At 43.9% G+C, this 22,479-nt stretch overlaps 1 protein-coding gene across 1 annotated transcript in view; it reads left to right on the forward strand.

Annotated features, from left to right (window-relative positions):
• CD38 (CD38 molecule) overlaps window positions 1-18,072 on the forward strand; it is a 47,370-nt gene extending 29,298 nt beyond the window's left edge. The window contains exons 2-8 of the mRNA XM_080797625.1: window positions 3,399-3,528; window positions 5,119-5,254; window positions 9,896-9,981; window positions 12,086-12,159; window positions 13,625-13,717; window positions 14,068-14,154; window positions 17,570-18,072. Of these exons, the coding sequence (XP_080653751.1) occupies window positions 3,399-3,528; window positions 5,119-5,254; window positions 9,896-9,981; window positions 12,086-12,159; window positions 13,625-13,717; window positions 14,068-14,154; window positions 17,570-17,627 (664 nt within the window). The 3' untranslated portion in view covers window positions 17,628-18,072. The remainder of the gene's footprint in view (window positions 1-3,398; window positions 3,529-5,118; window positions 5,255-9,895; window positions 9,982-12,085; window positions 12,160-13,624; window positions 13,718-14,067; window positions 14,155-17,569) is intronic.
• The last annotated feature ends 4,407 nt before the right edge of the window (window positions 18,073-22,479 follow it).

Consider the following 22,479-nt stretch of genomic DNA (forward strand, 5'->3'; position numbering starts at 1 on the left):
CTCATCTGTAAAATGGGACAGTGGTGGTATCTCCCTGTGACAGAGACTCTTTCTGCTCTAGAATCAAAACAGTGATTTTAGATGGGCAAAGGCCATCAAGGTGAAAGTTTGCATTTCTCACCTTCGCTTGCAGCCAGGTGTGGTCTGTGACATTTTAGCAAATGAAATGAGAGCAAATAGAACATCTTCTAAGTACTGTCCTTAGGAGGTAGCTCACATGCCCATCACTGTTGCTGTTTCCCTCTCCTCTTCCTCCTTCTTTTTCTTCCTCTTTCTTTCCCCTACTGTTTTGTGCTGGCTGGAATGTAGTCATGATGGCTGGAACTGAAGCAGCCATTTTGGACCAAGCAGATGGGTCTCTGGTATGTGGAATGTCATAGAAATCCCAGATACTGGCCTTGAGATTGTGATATGTAAGAGAAATAAAGCTTTCTCTTCAGTCCCTGCAGTTTTAGATCTTATTAACCCAAGTCAAATCCTGATACATTTGCTAATAGAAATGTTTTGAGGTTAAATGAGGTGCGTATGTAAAATATTTATTAAGCCCCCAGTAAGTGCTATGTTTTATTGCTATTGTTTTATTATTGTTATTATTACTATTACTACTATTATTATTATCTGGAATTCTGTCCTTTTTTGTTTTATATCAAAACTATTATATATTTTTTATATCAAAACTATTATATTTTTTAATAGGCTGATTCTTACTAAGGCAAGGGTGGATGCCATGCCCATCCAAAAGCTGAGAGAGAAAGGAGACAATCATATGCCTGTGGCCAAGGGGATAGGCTGTGGTGTTACCCTCTGGGTTGTCTTTGTACCCTAGATCTGACTCCTAGTAGCTGGTGGTGGTCTCACCACCCTAGGTGTGGACATACTGACTCTCTGTGCCCCTCCACAACCTGTGAGCATGATCTCCAGTCCTAAATTAGCTGGGTAGTTATGGGCCACACCTGCTTCTGTTGGCTGCAGATGACTGCTTATAGCCAGGGAGGTCCGAGCAAGGGGCAGGAAAAGAAAGATAAGAAATAGAATGCTGGGTCATAGGGAAGCTCTATTTTTAATTTCTTGAGGAATCTCCACACTGTTCTCCAAAGTGGCTGCACCAACTTGCATTCCCACCAACAGTGTAAGAGGGTTCCCCTTTCTCCACATCCTCTCCAGCACATGTTGTTTCCTGTCTTGCTAATTTTGGCCATTCTAACTGGGTATTTACCCCAAAGATACAGATGTAGTGAAAAGAAGGGCCACCTGTACCCCAATGTTTATAGCAGCAATGGCCACGGTCGCCAAACTGTGGAAAGAACCAAGATGCCCTTCAGTGGATGAATGGATAAGGAAGATGTGGTCCATATACACTATGGAGTATTATGCCTCCATCAGAAAGGACGAAGACCCAACTTTTGTAGCAACATGGATGGGACTGGAAGAGATTATGCTGAGTGAAATAAGTCAAGCAGAGAGAGTCAAGTATTATATGGTTTCGCTTATTTGTGGAGCATAACAAATAACACAGAGGACATGGGGAGATGGAGAGGAGAAGGGAGTTGAGGGAAATTGGAAGGGGAGGTGAACCATGAGACACTATGGACTCTGAAAAACAACCTGAGGGTTTCGAAGGGGCAGGGGGGTGGGAGGTTGGGGGAACCAGGTGGTGGGTATTAGGGAGGGCAGGTATTGCATGGAGCACTGGGTGTGGTGAAAAAACAATGAATACTGTTATGCTGAAAAGAAATAAAACATTAAAAAAAAAAAAGAAATAGAATGCTGATGTTGAGTGAGTTTTATTCTGTGCTGGGCACTGTTCTGAAAGGATTTATCATGTGCTTTATTTAAGCCCAGAACATCTGTATTAGGTAGATACTTTACAGATGAGGAAACAGAGGCAGAGGGAGGCTGAGTGACTTTCCCAAGGAACACAGCACAGGCAGGCAGCCCAGCTCAAGGGCTTTTCCTCCTTGTCCTAAACAAAGGGGTTTTCCGACGTTTCCTTTTCCAAAAAGAACAGGTGGGAAGGGGGGCTTCTGTGTCAAAAGGCCGGTGCCTCACTAATGTTTTCTGATTCCTTGGCTTATTAGGGGGAAGCCAGTCTGAGCTGGGAAAGCAGAAGACCGTCTGGAGTGGAAAAGAAGCTCAGAAGGGAATGGGAAACTGGGGTTCTTTATTTCCCCTGGGGCAAGTTGCCTGACTTGGTATTCTGTCCCTAAGATCCCCACTGCAAAGGCCAGAGTTTACCTAGATAATGATAACTGAGTGCTCCCAGGAGAGTGCTCCCGCGTCTTTGTCCCAAGGAAATGATGGGTTTCCGTGTATCTGTTACCAGAAACGCAGGTAGAGTTCTAGTTGCTGTCTTCTCCAGCACCCCTCGGTCCCCTCATTCCTCCAACCCTTCTTCCCTGCCAGCATTCTCCCTGCATTCTCCCCTCCATGTCTGGAGGGGACATGGACTTGGAATTCTGTTTCAGAGACGTTTCTCCTTCTATGGGCGAGCTTGGAATTTTCCAGTGATGGCTCAAAAAGAAAAAAAAAATCCGATGAGACCACATTAAAAAAAAAACAAGATTTTATTTATCTATTTGAGAAAGAGAGAGAGAGCACGAGGAGGGGGGAGCAGGGGCGGGGAGAAGCAGGGTCCCAACTGAGTAGGAAGCCGAATGTGGGGCTCAATCCCAGGACCCAGGATCATGACCTGAGTGAAGGCAGATGCTTAACCGACTAAGCCACCCAGGCACCCCAAGATGAGACAACTTTCATGCTTAAAACCATCCAATGGCTTTCCACTGTAATTAGAATAAAATCTGAAATCGTTTCTTTGGTCCAAAGGGTCTAAATGATCTACCGCTTGATTATTTCTGACCTGATTTCTTAATCCTTCTCTTATTTGTTCCTTTCTGCTGCAGCTGTGCTGTGTGCCACAGGGCCTTTATATCTGCAGTACCCTCTGTCTGGAATGCTCTCTCCTTCTCATCATTCAGTCTCAATTTAAATGAACTCTCAGGTCTCCTGACCAGCTTCCCCAATCAGTCATTGCTTCAGTAAGCAATGCTGCCCCTCCCCATTGATTTTTCTGAACACTTAGAATAATTCGTACTTATTTTGTTAGCTGATTTGCTTGTTTGTGTACTGTCTCTCTAACCAGAGTGATCTCCAGGAGAGGCAGGGGCCTCGCAGTGTAGGGAGGGTAATGCTCATCTCCTAAAAAATACTACACGATTGGATGAGACAATGCTTCTGAAACTACTTGGCACACAGCCAGGGGTTCCCAAGTGACATTGGGAATTGTCAGTGACATTGGAAGTGACAGTGTTCCCAAGTGACACTGGGTAATTATGCTCCAGAAATACGTTTGAGATCTAACCTTCCGTGCTTTGTTTTATTTTCTGTGTTTTATCTCGCAGACATAAAGACTGCCAAAAGATAGGGAAGGCATTCACAACTGCGTTTCTTTCCAAGGACCCTTGCAGCAGCACTGAACAGGACTACCAGCCCCTCCTAGAGCTGACCGCTCAAACTGTCCCTTGCAACAAGGTAACAGGGGCAGACTCTTGGTTTTTAAAACGGAGGATAAAAGCCAAAGGAAGGGGCCATAGGACCACATTTTGACCAGAACGAGGGAAGAGGAAAATCTGAAGATTCGAATGTATGGGTGGTTGGCCGAGATGGTTTGTGGGGCTTTTGGGGGAACAGGATCTCATCAGGATTTAGGATGTCTGGGGAAGGATGGTAAGAGAGAGAAATGGGAATGGGGAAAGAGGAGGGAGATGTGGCCAAAAATCAGGCAAAAACGAGCTTTCCTGAAACCCAACCCAACCCTACCCAAACAAAAATGACCCAACCTTACATAATTGCCAACTCTCCCCTGACCTCTGATGATGATGATGTTAATGACAAATCACAGTCACCCTGTAAAACAAACAGGTCAAGAATCAAGACCCCCATTTTACCAGTGAGAAAACCTAGGCTTGGTGAGGTCAGGGGTCAGTGAGGGCTCAAGTCTGAAGACCTCCAGAGTGACCAGCTGAAATGTTTAATAGTGCAGGATTAGGAGCCGGAGCAGCCTGGGTTTTATACATTGGTTGTTCCAGAAAACGTGTGTAATGGGTACATATTTCCTGAAGTCTGCATTTAAGATGAGAATTCAGTGTATGCCCATCATCTTTGTGAAGCCCCCGAGCCAGCCCCATGTTACAGCCGCTCACCCCAGCATGGAGAGCCAGGGACAGGAAAGAGCTCCTGCCTGAGCAGGGAGGGTCTGCTTGGTAAACAAGCCCCCGGTGACAAGCATCGAGGCCACAGACGTGAGACTAAGCACTTTATTTGCAATTGTCTCATTGCATCTCCTCATGCCCCTGAGTTCCTTATGTTTATCACTTGTACCATTTTATAGTCAGAGAAAGTGAGGCATAGCAAGGTTTTGGCTGCCTGGGGTCAGACAGCTGTAAGGGCTGGGCAGGGGGGACTTCCCGGGGCGGCAGGCCTCTGGGGCCCACACTTCCAGCTATACCCTCCACTGCCTCCTGTCAAGAAGGAGTAGACCCATGGGCTCAAGATTGTTCTGAAATTTGACCTTCTGCACTTTTACAAGGGACCCCCCAAAAAAATTCACAGTATTTGTCTTTTTATTTTCCTTTCTTTTCTCTTTGTGGGGGTAGGAGAGAGTTAGGGAAAGCAGCAGAGAGATTATGGAGCACGTGAAGAATCAAAGAGCACTTTTCCCAGAAAATAGCGTGGAGACAAAATGGTTTTGCAGATAACTTTAGGAATTTCCTAATGCCTGCTCCAGATGTGTTCCGGTTCTGTGTTCATTGTAAGATTGTGATCGGTGGCTTTCAGACTTTTGTTTACTGTCACCAAAAATAACAAGGCATTTTGTATTATGACCTAGAACACACACACACACACACACACACACACACACACTCACACACACACTCTCCCCATGCTCTCAGGATCACACACAGAAAGCAGTGATTACTCTATGTGATTTTCTCTGATACTCTGTTTTTCTTTCATTTAAAAAGATGCGGAGGTTTTTTTTGTTTGTTTTGTTTTTTTTTTTTTTTTTTTTGGTGACTTACTGAATTGCGCTTGATGACAGGTTCTGTTCTCCTTTCCTAGACCGTCTTTTGGAGCAAATCCAGCGAGCTGGCCCATGACTACACGCGGGTCCAGGGGGACCTGTTCACCCTGGAGGACACCCTGCTGGGCTACATGGCGGATGGCCTCAAGTGGTGTGGAGACCCGCGCTCTTCAGGTGAGGATCAGGGCCTTTTGGGGTTGCCCAGGGATGTGTTGGGTAAAGGAGCCCCCAGGCTCTGCAAGGGGCCTTGGCAGGTGCCTGCCTCGATGCCATCTCCAGCCTTAATGATGATCCAGGCTCATGTAAAAGACTGTTCTTTCTTTTCTTTCTTCCTTTCTTTCTTCGACAGAGAGAGATCACAAGTAGGCAGAGAGGCAGGCAGAGAGTGAGGGGGAAGCAGGCCTTTTAGGGGCCCCCAGGTGCCCCTAAAAGACCGTTCTTTACATCAACTCAGTTTTCTGGAAAAACTGACTTCTGAGTTTGGGGTTGTCTGTGTCCCTGATTCCCTCCTTTCTTTCTTTCTTTGAAAATATTTTATTTATTTATTTGACAGAGAGAGAAAGATCACAAGCAGGCAGAGAGAGAGGGGGAAGCAGCCTCCCCGCTGACCAGAGAGCCCTATTCAGGGCTCGATCCCAGGACCCTGAGATCATGACCCGAGCCAAGGGCAGAGGCTTTAACCCACTGAGCCACCCAGGTGCCCCCGATTCCCTCCTTTCTGAGAGCAAGTGTAGCTGCTTCTAGATTGGCAGTGTTTTGCTTTCTATCAGGCCGGTATTCAGGAGTAAAGAGTGCTAGAGCTGGATGTAGCCTGAGAGGGAGCCGGGCCAAAGCCCTTCCTTCCCAGAGCCACCACAGCCACGGCCCCGGCCATGGCCATGGCCACTGCCACAGCCACGGCAGCAGGCCAGCTGTGTCTCAGGCCAGCATAGGGCTTTGCTGTTATTTTTCAGAGGCCGCTTTATCTTGCCCAGAAAGACCCAGAACACTGCACTGAGGGGAGATGATTTCTAATCAGAAAATCCTATTGAGCCTGTTTTCACTTCTTTTCTTTCTCTTTTTATTTATACTGAGCGTATTTTTACTTTATGTTGTTTTATTATTTCTATAAGAATAAAAATTAAAAATTAAAAAAATTTTTTAAAAAAGATTTATTTATATATTTGCGATAGAGAGAGAGAGGGAGAGCATGAAGTGAAGAGGAGCAGAGAGAGAGAGAGAGAGAGGGAACTCTCAGGCAGACTCCTTGCTAAGGGTTGGAGCCCAGCATGGGTTTTGATCCCAGGACCCCGAGATATGACCTGAGCTGAAATCAACAGTCAGATGCTTACCCAACTGAGCCATCTTGGTGCCCCACTTTTGACTATTTTAAAAAGTAAGCACTTAAAGCCTTCTATAAAACTTCTTCATTGCAGGTTTACATTGTTTCTTATTACAACAATGATGCATGCTTATTTGCAAAGTACTTGTATATTATGGAAATGTATAAAAGTAAAAAATGAGGGCTTCTGGGTGGCTCAGTGTGTTAAGCCTCTGCCCTCAGCTTGGGTCATGATCTTAGGGTCTTGGGATCGAGTCCTGCATCAGGCTCTCTGCTTAGTGGGGAGACTGCTTCCCCCTGCCACCCCTCCCCCTGCCCTGCCTGTCTCTCTGCCTACTTGTGATCTCTCTGTCAAATAAACAAACAAAATCTTTAAAAAAAAAAAAAAGTAAAAAAAATGAAGGTCACCCTGTACCTTCCCCACTCCTAGGTTTATATCATTTCTCAGAAGGGGATTGTTGTCAACAGTTCGGTACAAAGCCTTCCCACACATGGTCCCTCACTCACATAAACATATATATTAAAATGTACACATACTGTTTTGCAACTTTGCTTTATTCATCTAGAATTAGTAGATAGAAATACAGCCATATTGGGGAGCCTGGGTGTCCCAGTCGGTGGAGCACTGGTCTCTTGGTTTTGGCGTAGGTCGTGATCTCAGAGTTGGGAGATCGAGGCCCCAGTCAGGCTCAGTGCAGAGTCAGCTTGGGTTTCTCTCTGCCTCTCCCTCTGCCCCTCCCCTCTCTGCTCTCTCTCTCTCTCTCTCAAATAAATAAAAATCTTTCTAAAAAAGATTTTGTTTATTTATTTGACAGAGAGATATAGCGAGAGTAGGAACATGAGCAGGGGAACTGGCAAAGAGAAAGCAGGCCTCCCGCCAAGCAGGGAGCCTGATGCAGGGCTTGATCCCAGGACCCTCATGACCTGAGCTGAAGGCAGATGCCTCATGACAGAGCCACCCAGGCACCCCTAAATAAATAAAATCTTAAGAAAAAAAAGAGATACAGCCATACTCTTTTTAAAAGCCCTCATTTAAAAAAAAATAAATAAAAGCCCTCATTTGTCTCCTTTATGGGTGTTAGCATAACTTATCTAATGAATTTCTGACTGATGGACATTTAGGTGGAGATAATCGCTATTGCCAGTGTTGCAAAGATCACTGTGTACAACACATACAGACACACATACAGATACCATGGGCACATGCACATCTGTGCTTTGGAAAGATAAATTTCTACAAATGAAATTTCAGTGCGGAACAAATTGCGGTAGGAGCTGATACTGTCATTCAAAAGGTGGTAATCGCTTATACTCTCATCAGAATATGGGAGGTTACTTGTTTGCTCATTCCTCCCGCCGGTACTGGTTCATACTTAGAAAAATATCTTGGCCAATTTGATAAGGAAATAATACCTTGACTGTTATGCTTTGCTCTGATTCTGAGGCTGATCATATTTATGTCATTTAATGGTAGATATTTCTATTTCTTTTATAAACTGGCAGTTCGTGTATCTCAGCTGTTTTTATTGGGATGCCTGTTATTTCCTTACTTATAGATGTTCTTTATAAATTCAGAATATTAGCTAATACTTACTGCTCAGTTATAAAAAGCCCAGCCATTAGGTAGCTGTCGATTAAGCGACCAACCCTCAATTTTGGCTCAGGTCATGATCTCAGGGTTAAACCCTGGGATCGAGCCCTCTGATTAAGCTCTGCACTGGGCTCCATGCTCAACGCAGACTCTGCTTGTCCCTCTCCCTCTGCTCCTCCCCCCATTCATGATCTCTCTCAAACATATAAAATCTTTAAAAAAAAAAAAAAAAGAAAGAAAGAAAAAGAGAAGTGCCTGGGTGGCTCTGTCAGTTAAGCATCTGCTTTTGGCTCAGGTCATGATCCCAAGGTTTGTGGGATGGAGCCCTGCTTCGGGTTCCCTGCTCAGTGCAAAGCCTACTTCTCCCTCTCCCTCTCTCCCTTCTCTACCCCCGCTTGTGTGCTCTCTCAAATAAATAAATAAAATCTTAAAAAAAAAAAGTCACATGTTCTACCAACTGAGCCAGCCAGGAGGCCCTAAATTTTATGGTTTTTGCCATGTTTCCTGCTTTTCATTTTAAATTTCCCATTTTGCAGGTCAGCTTTTCTTAGTCATTCATTTATTTCTTTCAGGTTTTAAATTTGCTTGCTGTAAAACCTTCTCCCTTTTGGCTTTACTTTTCAATTCTAGATCACGTAGTTTCTGAAAACAGGACTTCTGTCTGATTCATTTCTTTCTCCTCAGGACCTAACACTCAATTAATGTTTGTGTAGTCAAGTGCGGTGGGTGAAAAAACCAAAAGTATGTACACATATACACACATGATAGACTATTACTCATTCTTTTTTCAGAAAGAAAATCCTGCCATTTGCAATGATAGATAAATCTGAGGGCATCTTGCAAAGTGAAATAAGCCAGACAGAGAAAGACAAGTAGTGCATGAAATCGCTTACATGTGGAATCTTAAAAGAAGAAAAACTCCTCAAATTCCTAGAAACAGAGAGAAAAGTGGTTGCCAGGGGCTGGGAGGTAGGGGAATGAGGGAGAGGTTGGTAAAAGGGCACAAACTTTCGGTTATAAGATGAATAAGGTCTGAGGTTCTAATGTACAGCATGGTGATTATATTTGCTAACATTATTATATAATTGAAATTTGCTAAGAGAGCAGAACTTAAATGTTCTCTCATACACATAAAAAGATCAATACGGGAGATGATAAATGTGTTAAATTAACTCCATATGTGGGGGAATCTTGCACAATCTCTCTCTCTCTCCATACACACACACACACACACACACACACGTATGTGTATATATATATATCCTCACATTGTATACTTTAAATATCTTACAATTTTGTTAATTATATCTCAAAAAATAATTTAAACCATTTTTGTGCACTAGACGGATATGCTTGGGAGAAGTACCTCAGAGATGATGTATTTGTGCTCTACATCTGCTGAATCTCACTGACTCCTGAGCCTGTCTTCTTGGGGGAGAGTGAATAGAAGGACTCAGAGGCTCTCTGAACCCAGGGATGTGGGGACTGAGGCAGGTCAGGGAGAAAGACTGTCAGCAAGAGAGAATTGGCAGGAAGTGGAGGAGTAGTTGGCAGGAGTGGCCCCTGAGGGTCCAATTTTATCCCTGGTTTTTCCTGGAAGAGGGGATCTTGGAAGAGGGCTTGTTTCTGCCAGATGAATTTCTGCTGTAATTTCCCAGTATGATGACTCAGAGCTGGTCACTGTGTTCCTTTCTGGAATTTGGAGGATAAGGTAAGGACTTGGAAGGGACGCCGGGGCATTTAGTTAAATTGGGTCCAGATGAGTCCATTCTCCCTCCTCCATCTTGGCAGTGGTGGCCATTGGAATATGGCCCCGCTGTGATCGAATAGCCCGGGAAAAACAGAGCTTAATTACACCCTTACTTTTCTACTTTAATTATTTTCTAAAACCTGTGTCTTTTAGAAATGAACTATCAATCTTGTCCAGACTGGAGGGAAGACTGCAACAACAACTCTTTTTCTGTATTCTGGAATGCAGTATCCAAAAGTGTAAGTACTAAAAGGAAATCTTAGAATTTTAGAGACCAGAGAACTTTAGAGATCATCCAGTCAGGGGTTGGTTTTAATCCTTTTTGCACCACAAATCCTTTAGGAAAAAAAGTTTAGGATTCTTTCCTGAAAATAACGTACCTAAGCACATAACAGTAGATTTTCCCATACAATTTTAGGGCATTCATGGACGGTCCATGGGCTCTAGTTGGTGAATCCCTGCTCCTACCCAGGTTTTGGCTTTGGTTGCCAGGAACCTCCAGCTTGGTTTAATCCTCTGATCTAGGCATTGGCCTAACTTAGATCCCTGATCAGTCTGAGTGATCAACATTTGGAGACCACTTACTATGTGCCAGGTGAGGCCGCATGAGTATGTTGAGTCCCTACTAAACGCTGTATAATCATATAGAGGCGCTATATAACTTGTTTTTGTTTGCTTGCTTGCGGTTCCTGAGAAAGGTTCCTGCTTATTTTCTCACTCTCTGATATGTGTTGGGAGCAGTGCTGTTGTGAACAACTCTTAAAGACAAGCCACATTTCATATGTGTCAAGCATGAGCTTGGAGCTAGGAGCACATTGGTGAAGGTGATGGAAGGTGCCCTACCGTGGTGAGCTACCCTGGGGCTGCAGCTTAATTTTGGCTAAATGCTCATAGATGTACCAAGACAAGTTTGTTTTTATCTGATGAGATCCTTTTCTTTTTCTGACAAGAGAGGCAGAGCTCTTTGGCGTTTGAATCCCCCTTGCACTTCCTTGCTTCCAAGTGATGTGACCTTGGGGCAAATTGACCCAGTGCTTATTTCCTGGGGGCTCTTGAGAATCATAGATGGCAGGTTCAGCACTTGGCCCCAGAAACACTCTATTGACTTAGCCCTTGTGATGGGTAGAAATCGGGCCCCTGTCCTCTGTTCGTCACTCCCAGCCAAAAGACAGAAGCTGAGCTGGACTCTTAAAGTTTGGTTTCAAATGGTTCAGTGGTGTTTTATCACCTGCAGAATAAAGGCCAGATTCCTTGGCCAAGCATTCATGGCCCTCTGTGAACTCACTTTTTCTACCCAACTTCTGCATCCACTGAGGTTTTCACCAAAACCACCGTTTTCTCAAACCCCTAGGCCTTTCTGTTTGCACCTGCCGCAGCCCTTCCTGGGTGAGATCCTACCTGTCCTGTAGGACCTAGCTTTCGTTGCCCTCTGCCATGCCTTTTCTATTTCTTTCCTAATCACCATCACTGACTATTTAGACTTCTTCTCTTTCCTTCCCTTCCTCCTTCCCTCTTTTCCCTCCGTAGATTTTCTCTGGGTGCCCACTCTGTGCCATAAACCAGCTCCAGGCTTCAGGGCTGTGGTGCATAGAACAGCCAGGCTCTCAAAGAACACTCAGTACTGGCAGCTAAACCCACAAGGAGCTCATCTTCGCAGTACGACATAGTAGTGAACCCGAGCTGAACCTGAGCTGGTCCCAGGGCGCCTGGGGGCCTCTTGGAAGGAACATGTAGATTGCTTTGCTTTGTTCATTTTGTTTTTCCCAGTGCCTAGCAAAGATTCTAGCTGAGTATTCATTGCACAAAGAAATAAAACTCCTTGCTCAGTGATTCCTTCCTTCCTTTGTTCCTTCCTTCCTTATTTCCTTTTGTGCCAGTGCAAACCTGTGTCCCCTTCTCTCCTCAGTTTCCCCTTTCTTCCTGTCCCTTTTCCCTTGCCCTTGAATTGTCCACCCTGCCCCCACTAAATGAAACGTGCAGTGTCTACAGCACATGACACCAAAAAAGTGCTTTTATCTTCCTCCTCCAGCAATGTTTTTCTTACTCCCTGGACTTTCAGCTTCTGAACCCTCAATTTAGCAACCTTGTGAACAATGATGTTGACCTCCGTTGTCCAAACACAGATTGGAGCAACCGCTTCCAGAATTCTTATTTGAAGCACAATCCTGCCAATGTTTTAGGATTAAAATTACATACACCTGGCAATACTGAGGGAGCCCTATACAGGCTCTTCCCTCTTTAACCTGCTAATGCTGAGTTGTTTCAGAAGGAGCTGCTGGGGTGTGGCAATTAAGTTTGCATGCTGAGGAATGGTGGGCTTTTTTTTTTTTTTTTTCTTTTAAGTTTGCCGAAGACGCCTGTGGTGTGGTCCATGTGGTGCTCAATGGGTCCATCAGTAACACCTTTGATGAAAGAAGGTACTGGTTTCTTTGCAACCTATTTGCAAGTGTTAGTGCAGCCTCCTGTTAACGTATTTCATCCCTAGAAGAATATGTTTTTTGTGGTTAGGTCAGTACTGAAGATTTGGGCTAAAGAGGTGGAATGTTTTCTACGGAGAGATTTATCTAAGTCAGCGTATTTGTCCGGTGTCTCCTTTGTTTAAAATACTTTAAATGTCCCATTGGCCCTTGCTCTGTGGTCAGCTCCTCCCCTTGGCTTTTCAAGGCCTGGTGTCATTTTCTGAGCTCTCCCAACTTCCTGCCTTTATTCATGCTGTTCCCTCTGCCCAGCCACCCTTCCCGCGCCCACCTGTTTAATCCTCACCATCCATGAAGATCTGGCCTGGCTCCTCCGTCCTCCATGAAGAGTGTGCATCCCAGCCAAGATGTCAAACCACTACTGTGCTGGGCTCTTGGCCTTCACCATCTTGTTCTAGGCATTACCCATCACTAATTGCAGTGGTTGAAAGCAGGGGGCTCCCGTCATTTCATATTACCTGTGTGACCATCGGCTGGGCACCTAACCTCCGGGGGCCCCTGAAGTACGAACCAGGAGAGGTGGTGGTGGTGACTTGAAGACTAACTGAGATGATGTATGACAAGGGCTGAGCTCTGTGCCTCACAACAGAGAGAGGGCTCAGTGGGTATCAGCTGTCGTTCCTCATTTAACCCACGGTGCTGAATCTGGCCACACCAATGCCCTTCTTCTCTGACCTTCTTCTATACTTAGTTTTTAGCACATTGGATGCTTTCCGAGCCTTTTTTCTCTAGTCTTTCCCTGGAAAAGGCTGGATTGAGAAGAGAGGCAGATACTGGTGGGCTGCTCCAGGCTCTCTGGATGCCCCAAATGAATTTTCCTTCTCTCCTGTTTTAATATTTAATTCTGCAAAGAAGCATTTGCCCTTTTGTCTTCTTTTGACCCTAAGCTTGCAGGGTTTCAGGTGAAAGTGTTAACACTCCATAATTTTATAATCTGATATTCCGTGTCCAGCTACTTGCAACAGGAGGGGTGGCTGTCAGAGACCAGTGGGGAAGAGTTGAGGGCTGGTGTCCGAGCAGGGCCCCAGGGGCTCTCCGAGCAGCGCCTCTCCAGCCTCACTGAGCGTGGGTCATCTGGGGATGGTTCAGCTGCTGATGGGCTGAGATGCTGCAGGTCCAACTATCTCTCAGCCAGTGCTCATTATGGCGGTGCAAGGCCCCCTCTTTGAATGGCAAGTATTTAAAGAATCACCGTCGAGTTACCAATTAAGAATCTTATTTTGAGAATCGTATTCAATGAGGGTCACAGTGCATGAGATTGGCTGTTTCTAGTGCAATTCACTGGTCAATCCCAAAGGGCAGGTTCTAACCAGTGGTTCCCTGCCTGCTTGCTCTTGACAAGGCCTGGGGATGGCTGAACAATTCAGTTTGGGCTTAACAATATTCACTGCCTCTTCTATTGTAGCACTTTTGGACGTGTGGAAGTCTTTAATTTGCGTCCAGAGAAGGTTCATCAACTACAGGCCTGGGTGATGCATGACATTGGAAGTGTTCACAGGTATATGTTCCCAGTTTGTGCATATGTGTTCTCAGGGTAGTTTTTGGAATTGGTCCGTGGAGGAAGCTGCAATCACAGGAAAGCATCGAGAACAGAGTGACTCAGGACCTTACTGGGGTCTCCCTGGACATTCAGCCCGTCCCCCAAACCTCTCAGTTTCATATCCACAATAAGTACCCATGCAGTTCACACCTTCAGCTCCCCTGCTGCCCTGTGAGCTCTTAAAAACAACGTCTGCTCCATTTCATCCCAAGCTCTGGCCCAGAGCTTGCTACCTAGAAGAAACTAAGATCAGGAAATGTTTGCAAGAAACTTATCACTTAACTCTTTTTTCTTTCTTTCTTTCCCAGTGACTCATGCTCGAGTTCGTCCGTAAGTAATCTGAAACGGATTCTAAAGGAAAGGAGTATTGCATTTTCTTGCCAGAATAATTACGGGTAATTGACTTCTTAAAAAAGCAATGGCTGTCTTGCCGACTGTAGGTATTTTCCTCTCCTTGGCCTCCTCTGAGCCAGGAGGGCTGTGGAAATCCCTCTTGGGCCTTGTTGGTGATCCGGGATGGTGACCTATGGTGTGCGTTCCTTCCCCCCAGCCCACCCTACAAGCTATTTCCAGCCAGGGTCCTTCTGTTGGCCACCTTTCCCCCATCTTCCTCTTCTTTCTTCTCCACCTGTCCCTGATCATTGATTTGCCTCTGAAGCAGACCCAGCCTTTGAGAACGTATTTTCTGGTTTCCCACATGAGACGCCTGACCCAGGGCTTGCAAACCTGTTGGCTTTCAGGGGAGTGGAAGCATGTTTTGTCCAATGTAAAGGATTTGTAAAATCCTTGTGACACAGCGGTGTTTTGCATGTGAGGTTTCTTTAGTTGGATCTCGGTGTAGATCCCTAACACTTGATAAGTTGCTACATGGATGTCTACCAAACTTTATCTTTTATAAATTAGACAATGTAAGTAAGATCTAATTTCTTTTTTTGCCAGTAGTACACATTCATTGGGGAAAAGTTTAAAATTACAGATGGTATATATATATATTTTTGTTTTTTTAATTTTTAAAAAATTTATATATTTGTTAGAGCGAGTGAGCACTGGCAGACAGAGTGGTAGGCAGAGGCAGAGGGAGAAGCAGGCTCCCTGCTGAGCAAGGAGCCCAATGTGGGACTCAATCCTAGGACGCTGGGATCATGACCTGAGCCGAAGGCAGCCGCTTAACCAACTAAGCTACCCAGGCGTCCCAATGGTATATGCAACTCTGTTATCCAAACTGGGACCCTCACTCACTTTTAAGTAGTTGTAGCAGGGACTCCTTGCTAGAAGCATCTTTGGAGATTTGCCCATAAATGATGGCTTAGAAGAAGGATCTGGACAGAAAAAATTTTCTCAAAGAACACAGAGCCTGGAATTCAAGAATCCTTTTCCTGTCTCTTTCTGTCACCACCTTCTCCCACCAACCCCATCAGAAAGGCAGAAGGACAGAGTCCAGGAACATTCACTGAGGGCTTTTGTCTCAAAATGACCTGAATTCCCCCTCAGTCAGCTGGCTCCTCTCTGGAAACTGCCAGAAAATAACACAAGCTTTCTACCGCAGTTAGATGGGAAAACAAGCTGAACAAAGGAGCAAGAACAACTATAAAGGAAGCATTGCAGACTGCAGACATCTGACCAGTCTGAGTTATTCAAAGATACCTCGTGTTGGGAAAAGAGAACACTAAACACCTAGGAGAAGACTGGGGAATGTACATGGGTCTTATCCTCAACCCCTCCCCTCCCCACCCGCCCTTTCTTTCTTTTTTTTTTTTGGCCTCATTTTAATCGTTCTCCTTTCTTTCATTAATGGCCGTCAGTCAGCCTCATTCATGCTGACCACAGGCTCCAGATGAGCTCACTTCTTCTCTACCTGGGAAGACTGTGAAAGCATACCTTCCATCTGGACTTGAACAGTGGTCCATACTGAAGGAAGTGATTTGTAAGCCAATGACACCTGTCATTCTGAGCCTCAGCTCCTGAACCTTAAGTCTGGGGATCATACTTGAAATCACTAGGCCTTTTCCCCAACCATGAGGTTGTAATATATTCAACACGATTCTTTAAATTACCAGCTTCTCGGGGCCCCTTTTTGTATCTTAAGAGTTCTGTGGCTTTGTAAGAAAGATGCTTGTCCCCACAGGAACCTAAAGGGAATGTCAGGGATATCGACGTAGAATAAAGGTGAACTCATTCCATGCCAGACACACTTTCCATTTTAGCAAACTTTTGTCCCACTGTTTTGGTGTGATTGTTTAATAGGCAAACAGAAGTGTTAATACATTTATATAGGTTAGACTTCTGCTGATTCTGAGGTTAACCCCTTAGAAATCCCCACCTGGAGACAAATGCTGTTAACATTTGGCTGTATATCCTTCAAGTCCTTCTCCTCTTTCCCATACACATGCTCATACTCCCCGTGAAATAGATACAGAATTTCTTCACATGTGTTCTAACCAGTGGAATGAACAGAGAGTAACAGCCCTTTTTTCATGACCTTAAAAATGTAGCATTTTTTTCTCATTAGTGCCCCCTTGTGACATATTTATTAAAAACCTAAAGGGTGGACTTCCTCTATGTTACTTCAAAATACACTCCCTCTCTCTCTGTCAGTGTGTTATCCAACATACCCAAAGTGTGTCCATTTTATTGTAACATTGGATGTTAATATTTACATATCTGTGGAGAGAGATCATCTTAACAGCGTAATTGCTGTTAATAATTGCTTTCCCCTGGAAAGTGTTCATGTGGGGGATCCCAGGCTGTCATATTGGTGAGGATGGAGCGAGTCCACATTTAGAACCGTTGTGCCCAGCTGGTCATGATAGTTGGCTAGAAATGAGCCTTAGATAGCCCATTCCAGAAGCCCAGGGGTGCTGGTAGCTGCGTCTAAGGATCTCTCTCTCTCTTGACTCAATATAGCAAAACCAGATTCAGCTACAGTTTAATGAACCACATTCCTTACTACACATCCTTTTCTACAGGCCAGCCACTCCCATTGGACCCTGCCACTTTCTTATCTCATTTTTACTCACGGAGTCATTCTTACCTAGATTTGGCTAGATTCTTATCTAGGATTTGTTCTGTGCAGAGGACTTCTGGTCTTCCTGCTGAAGGCTGCCAGCCATCCTGTAGAGAGTCTCCACCCTCTCTCTGCCCCGGACCCTGAGGCTCAATTCTCTCTCAGGAAGCTTCTGAAGAGAAGAGAGCAAATCACCAACAGAAAATGCGGAGGTCCCTCCTGTCAGGTTGCTGCCTCTGCGTGTCGTGATCAGCAGCTGATGTTCATAGCGTGTATTTGTGACATGTTTGAGCCAGACATTTGTTTCATCTCCACACATTATCATCAAACATCCCTTCTCACTATTTATTTCAATGGCTTTTTTTTTTTTTTAAGATTTTTTTTTATATATTTGAGAGAGAGCCCATGCTGGGTAAGGAGTCGAGGGAGAAGCAGACTTGAGTGGGGTGAGGGGCAGAGAGACAGAGAGGGAGAAGCAAGACTCTTTACTGAGCAGGGAGCCCACTTGATGCTGGGACTGTGGGATAATGACCTGAGCTGAAGGCAGATGCTTAACCTACGGTGCCACCCAGGTGCCCGTATTTCTGTGGCTGTACAAATGAAATGAAACCAAACCGGCCATATTTTAAGTTGTTCATTCCCGGAGTTGACCTTTCTCTGTGTTGTCACTGCAGGAAAGGAAGCTGAGTGCCCCATGCATACTTTTGTTGCTAATGAAGGGGCTACTTGCTTTGGGCAGTTGAACCATAGATGTATTGTACTGCTAACTGATCTCTCTTTTTCTCTTTTTTTCTTTCTTGTCATAGGCCTATCAGGCTTCTCCAGTGTGTGAAAAATCCTGAGCCTTCATCTTGCAGATTTTAAGTATGAGCCAATCCGCATAGTTGTTTCAGATCTTTCAGCCTTACATACCCATCGCACACGTGACTCGGGAGACACGCTGTTGGGAAGCTGAGGACTTGGGGGGATCTTCTGTCATAATGCCAACACTAGAGTTGGAAGCCTTTCCCCCAGGGTTTTAAAATAACATGTTGTTGCCATAGTTTTTATTTTGATTTCCTAATAATCAAAAAAATTATGGTATAAAATTAGAATGAAAATTTTATATTAAGTTATTTCATTTTAATTTTCATAGGTGCTTTTATGTGGTTTATATGTTGGTAGCATCCTTTCTACTGAAAATGACTATACCAAACCTCTCTTATTGGTGCAGATAAATAAGGGATGGTAAATGCTCATGAATGACCTTGTCTCAGGATCTATTTTTGTACCCTTTCTACAAATAAAGTATAAATGCTATAGTCACGGGTCATGCTGGAAAAAGAATTCTGTAGGATATAAGCTACCCACCTGCTTTACCTCCCACTCTTCCAACAGCCCTGTGAGGTTGGTACTATTATCTCCCATTTGTTAGATGAGAAATGGAAGTTCGGAGAGGTTATATAATTTGCCTAAAGTCATACATTTAGTTCAAGGTAGAGGCTGGATTTCAACTCAGTTCTGACTCCAGAGTATATATGCTCTCTTCTAGGCCTATAATACCAGCTAACATGCTTTATGTTCCCTTCTAATAAATGCATGTTGGATTAAATTGAATATAATAGAATCTGAACTGGGTAGCTTTTCTGGGAAGCTTCAAAAACAGATACACTGTTTTTCCTCTTCATTCTCTTCCTCTTCCTCATGCTCAGTGTCTTACATATATCATAGGCCATTAAAATACATATTTGTTCCCGATACTGGCAATTTTTCTCCTTTTTTCCTTGATTAGTCTTGCTTGGGGATTTATCACTTTTATTACTCTTTCAAAGAACTAACCTTTGTTTTCTCTTTCTATTTAATTGGTTTGCACTCTTCTCTTTATTTTTAGGGATATAAAAATTCCTTTTAATTTCCTTGAGTTTCCTTAATCAGCTTCTTTTTTTTTTTTTTAAAGATTTTATTTATTTATTTGATAGGCAGAGATCACAAGTAGGCAGAGAGGCAGGCAGAGAGAGAGAAGGAAGCAGGCTCCCTGCTGAGCAGAGAGCCTGATGTGGGGCTCCATCCCAGGACCCTGGGATCATGACCTGAGCCGAAGGCAGAGGCTTTAACCCACTGAGCCACCCAGGCACCCCCTTAATCAGCTTCTTAAGATGGAATCTTAGATCATTGATTTTTGAGAATACTTTCTTTTTTTTTTAATATATCACTTAGTACTATCAATTTTCCTCTCAGTGCTGCTTTAGCTACAGATCTTAAGTTTGGTGTGTCTCTTTTTATTACCATTCAGTTAGAAATCTTTCTAATTGTTATTTAGAAATGTGTTGCCTAGAGCAACGCCCTCAGGTCACCTCCCTCCTTAGGAGCTTCCTACTATCATTTTGCTATCGCTCAATAAACCTTGCTTTGCTGCAGAAAGAAAGGAAGAGAAATGTGTTGCCTAATTTTCAAACATCTGGAGATTTTCTAGATTTTTTTTTAAAATGTAGATTTGTTGAAGAATAAACTAATTTGAGGGATCTTTCAGGGAACCCATTAGGTTTGTTGAAAACAGCATAAATTTGGAAGTCAGCTGTTTCTGGGTTCATATTTTGGCACTGCTCTGTAATCTTGAATGAAATAGTTAATCTCTTTGAACTTTGGTTTCCTTGCCACTCAAATAAGGATTATCATTTACTCCCCTGAAGGTGTGGTGGGACTAAATGATGACAGCAATGAACAGTGTAGCTTTGTGCTTTGTTGGTAAGCAAGCATTCCACCAAGGCACCAAGGTTGGCCCCTTTCTGCTGGCCCCTGGGTGGCAGTCCAGTTTCCTTTTTTTTTTTTTTAAGCTTTTATTTATTTATTTGACAGAGAGATAGAGTCAGAGAGCATTAGTAGAGGGAATGGCAGAGGGAGAAGGAGAAGCAGGCTCTGCCCTGAGCAGGGAGCCTGATGCAGGGCTCCATCCCTGGACCCTGGAATCATGACCTGAGCTGAAGGAAGATGCTTTACCATCTAAGCCACCTGGGCATCTTGACAATCCAGTTTCCTCCAGGAGCCATGGCAGCTGTAGCCACTGTGGCCAGTCCACAGATTCTTCACTGGCACCCATGTCCACATAGGCACATCCTCACAGGCTTTAGTTTGGGCTGGACAGGAAAATGGATGCTCAGGACTAGTTCTGATTCAAATTCAGGATTGCCCCAGGGCTCAGTGAAATCCACCTGCAGAATGTCTTCAGTGATAGATCCTTGCTGACCCCCTGGGTGACCTGAGTGTTTTCCTCTCAGGACACTTTCTGCCTTACGGTTGGGCTTGCTTGCTGATTTCTGGATTCTTGAATGTATCTTCCTTCTTGACCAGGATACCCCTTGAAGTGTCAGAAAAATTTGGTTCTTTACACCCCCTTCCACAGATGAAACAGATAGAGTTAGCAGTCAGTTTGCAAGAGGCTTTCCCTAAGAAGACTCATTTGAATGTTCAAGTTAAAGCTGGTGGAGACTGAAAGGAGGCTGGTCCCAGGGTTTTCACACTGTGCACAGAGCATCCCCTCCAGTTCTGGGAGTATCAGGGGGCTGGGGCACTCTTTCCTTGTATGTCATCTCTGTATCTTCATTCCCATGATGTCTGTCCCTGCCTGTCTCTCTGCAGCTTTGGATATCTTTGCGTGACCGTGACCATGCAGCCATTTCTAGTCCTAAGGACTTTTCTGCCCTACATACACGAATACATCCTTCATATCCCTCTTCTTATAAGTGACATCCTCACTGAATTACTGACTGCTCATAGCGTCATATTTTGCTCACCAACCTGCTGCTCCCTGTCTCCCCACTCCATTTGTGCTTGCTCTAGAATATGCTCTTACCATCCCAATTTGTACCACCATCGTCATACATAACCCAAAGGCTGTGACCCAGGACCTAAGTTCCCCTTCTCACTTCCAAAAGCTCACTGTTTTCCTTCTATAGTGGTTCTTGACCTTACAATATATGAGACACTCAAATACAGTTCTGAAATTTTAGCTTGAATACTTGAAGACACACCTAAACACACGCATATATATATATATATATATATATATATATATATATAGCTCTTGCTGGAAACAGGCTCAACCTGTGTCTGCATACTCCTTGATACCCAGCAGCAACAGTGTTCGATTTGGTTCCTGGCATCTCATTTCTCCATAAAACAATTCCCAAGACTGTGATTTGAGTTTCTTAGCTAGAATCCATACTACACAGAAGGTTGATTTTTTTAAAAGCCAAGGATAAATGTACGCATGGCAAATTAAAATTGTATGAAGTTTATAAAATGTTAAAGTCAACCTAGAGTATGCTCTAACTTTGAAAGGCATTATGTGAATGCAGTGTTAACCCAGGCATTTTCCCACAGGTTTTTTTTTTTAAATAATAAAGCAGTTAAAAAACAAAACAAAACAAAAATAATAAAGCAGTTACTTTATTTATACTAGTACGAGTTGTCATTTTTAACATACATCTTCTTAAACAACTCATCAGGAACTCAGTAGCTGGGTGTGCTGCCCCGAGAGGCAGCGGTTGGCTGGCTTTCAGCTCATACTCACAAAACACAGAAGGCTTTGAACTGGTATCTGACAAGGCGTTTATCCTCGAACTCGATTTGCATAGATGTACAGTGCCATTCATCTTCTGATTGAAGGGCAAACAGCCCAAGGTAGTGGAAATCATGGAATTAACACACAGTGTTAATTCCACACTGTGGAATTGACCCATTGGGCAAATTCATGGCTTCTGTGAATCTCAGGTTTAAAATATACTTAAGATAGACGTAAATTACACAAACAATAAAAGAATAATAAAAGACTTTGTGGAATCATTAAAAAAAAGTTATCTCTGCAAGTACCAGATGATTGCATGTATATATGAAATCTAAAAAAGTCAGACTCATAACAGAGAACAGAGTGGTGGTTGCCAGGGGCTGGAGGTAGGAGGAGAAGGGAGACAAACCTGGTGGGGGGTCTCAAATTTTAGTTATAGGAGAAATGTGTTTTGGAGACCTAATGTACAGCATGGTGGCTATAGTTAGTAATGCTGTATTGTGTACTTGAAATTTGCTAAGAGAGTAGATCTCGAGTGTTCATATCACACACACATGCACACGACTATGTGAGGTGATATGTTAATTAGCTTAATTGTAATTGTTTCACAGTGCATATGTATATCAAAGTATCACATGTATACCTTAAATGCATATAATTTTTTAAAAGATAGTATTTATTCAGTTAAGGGAGGGAGAGAGCACAAGCAGGGAGGAGGGGCAGAGGGAGAGGGAGAAGCAGCCTCCCCCTGAGCAGGGAGCCTGATAGAGGGCTTGATCCTAGGACCCTGAGACCATGACCTGAGCCAAAGGCAATTGCTTAACTGACAGAGCCACCCAGGCACCCCTACATACAATTTTGTTGTTGTTGTTAATCATACCTCAATAAAGCTGGACAAAACCTCACAATCACTTCTGGGTTTGAAGAGAGAATCAAGTAAGTGATGCACCGCCAAAGGCAGTAAGTGCTCTCATACACCCCATCCCATGACTAGAGGAGCTGGGCAGCTGGAAACAGGATGTATCATCATCCTGAGTGTGTCTTGTAGGAGAGGGAGGTGGGAATAGATGCCCAGAATGGTCTGAACTTACATTCTATTGAAAAGCCAAAAGTCTTCACCCCTCTTTATCCTTGGAGATCTTGAGGAAGAAATAGTGCTGTTTGTTTTCCAGC

This window comes from Martes martes, assembly GCF_963455335.1.
Source record: "Martes martes genome assembly, chromosome: 2".
In the NCBI taxonomy this organism is placed as follows: Eukaryota; Metazoa; Chordata; class Mammalia; order Carnivora; family Mustelidae; genus Martes; species Martes martes.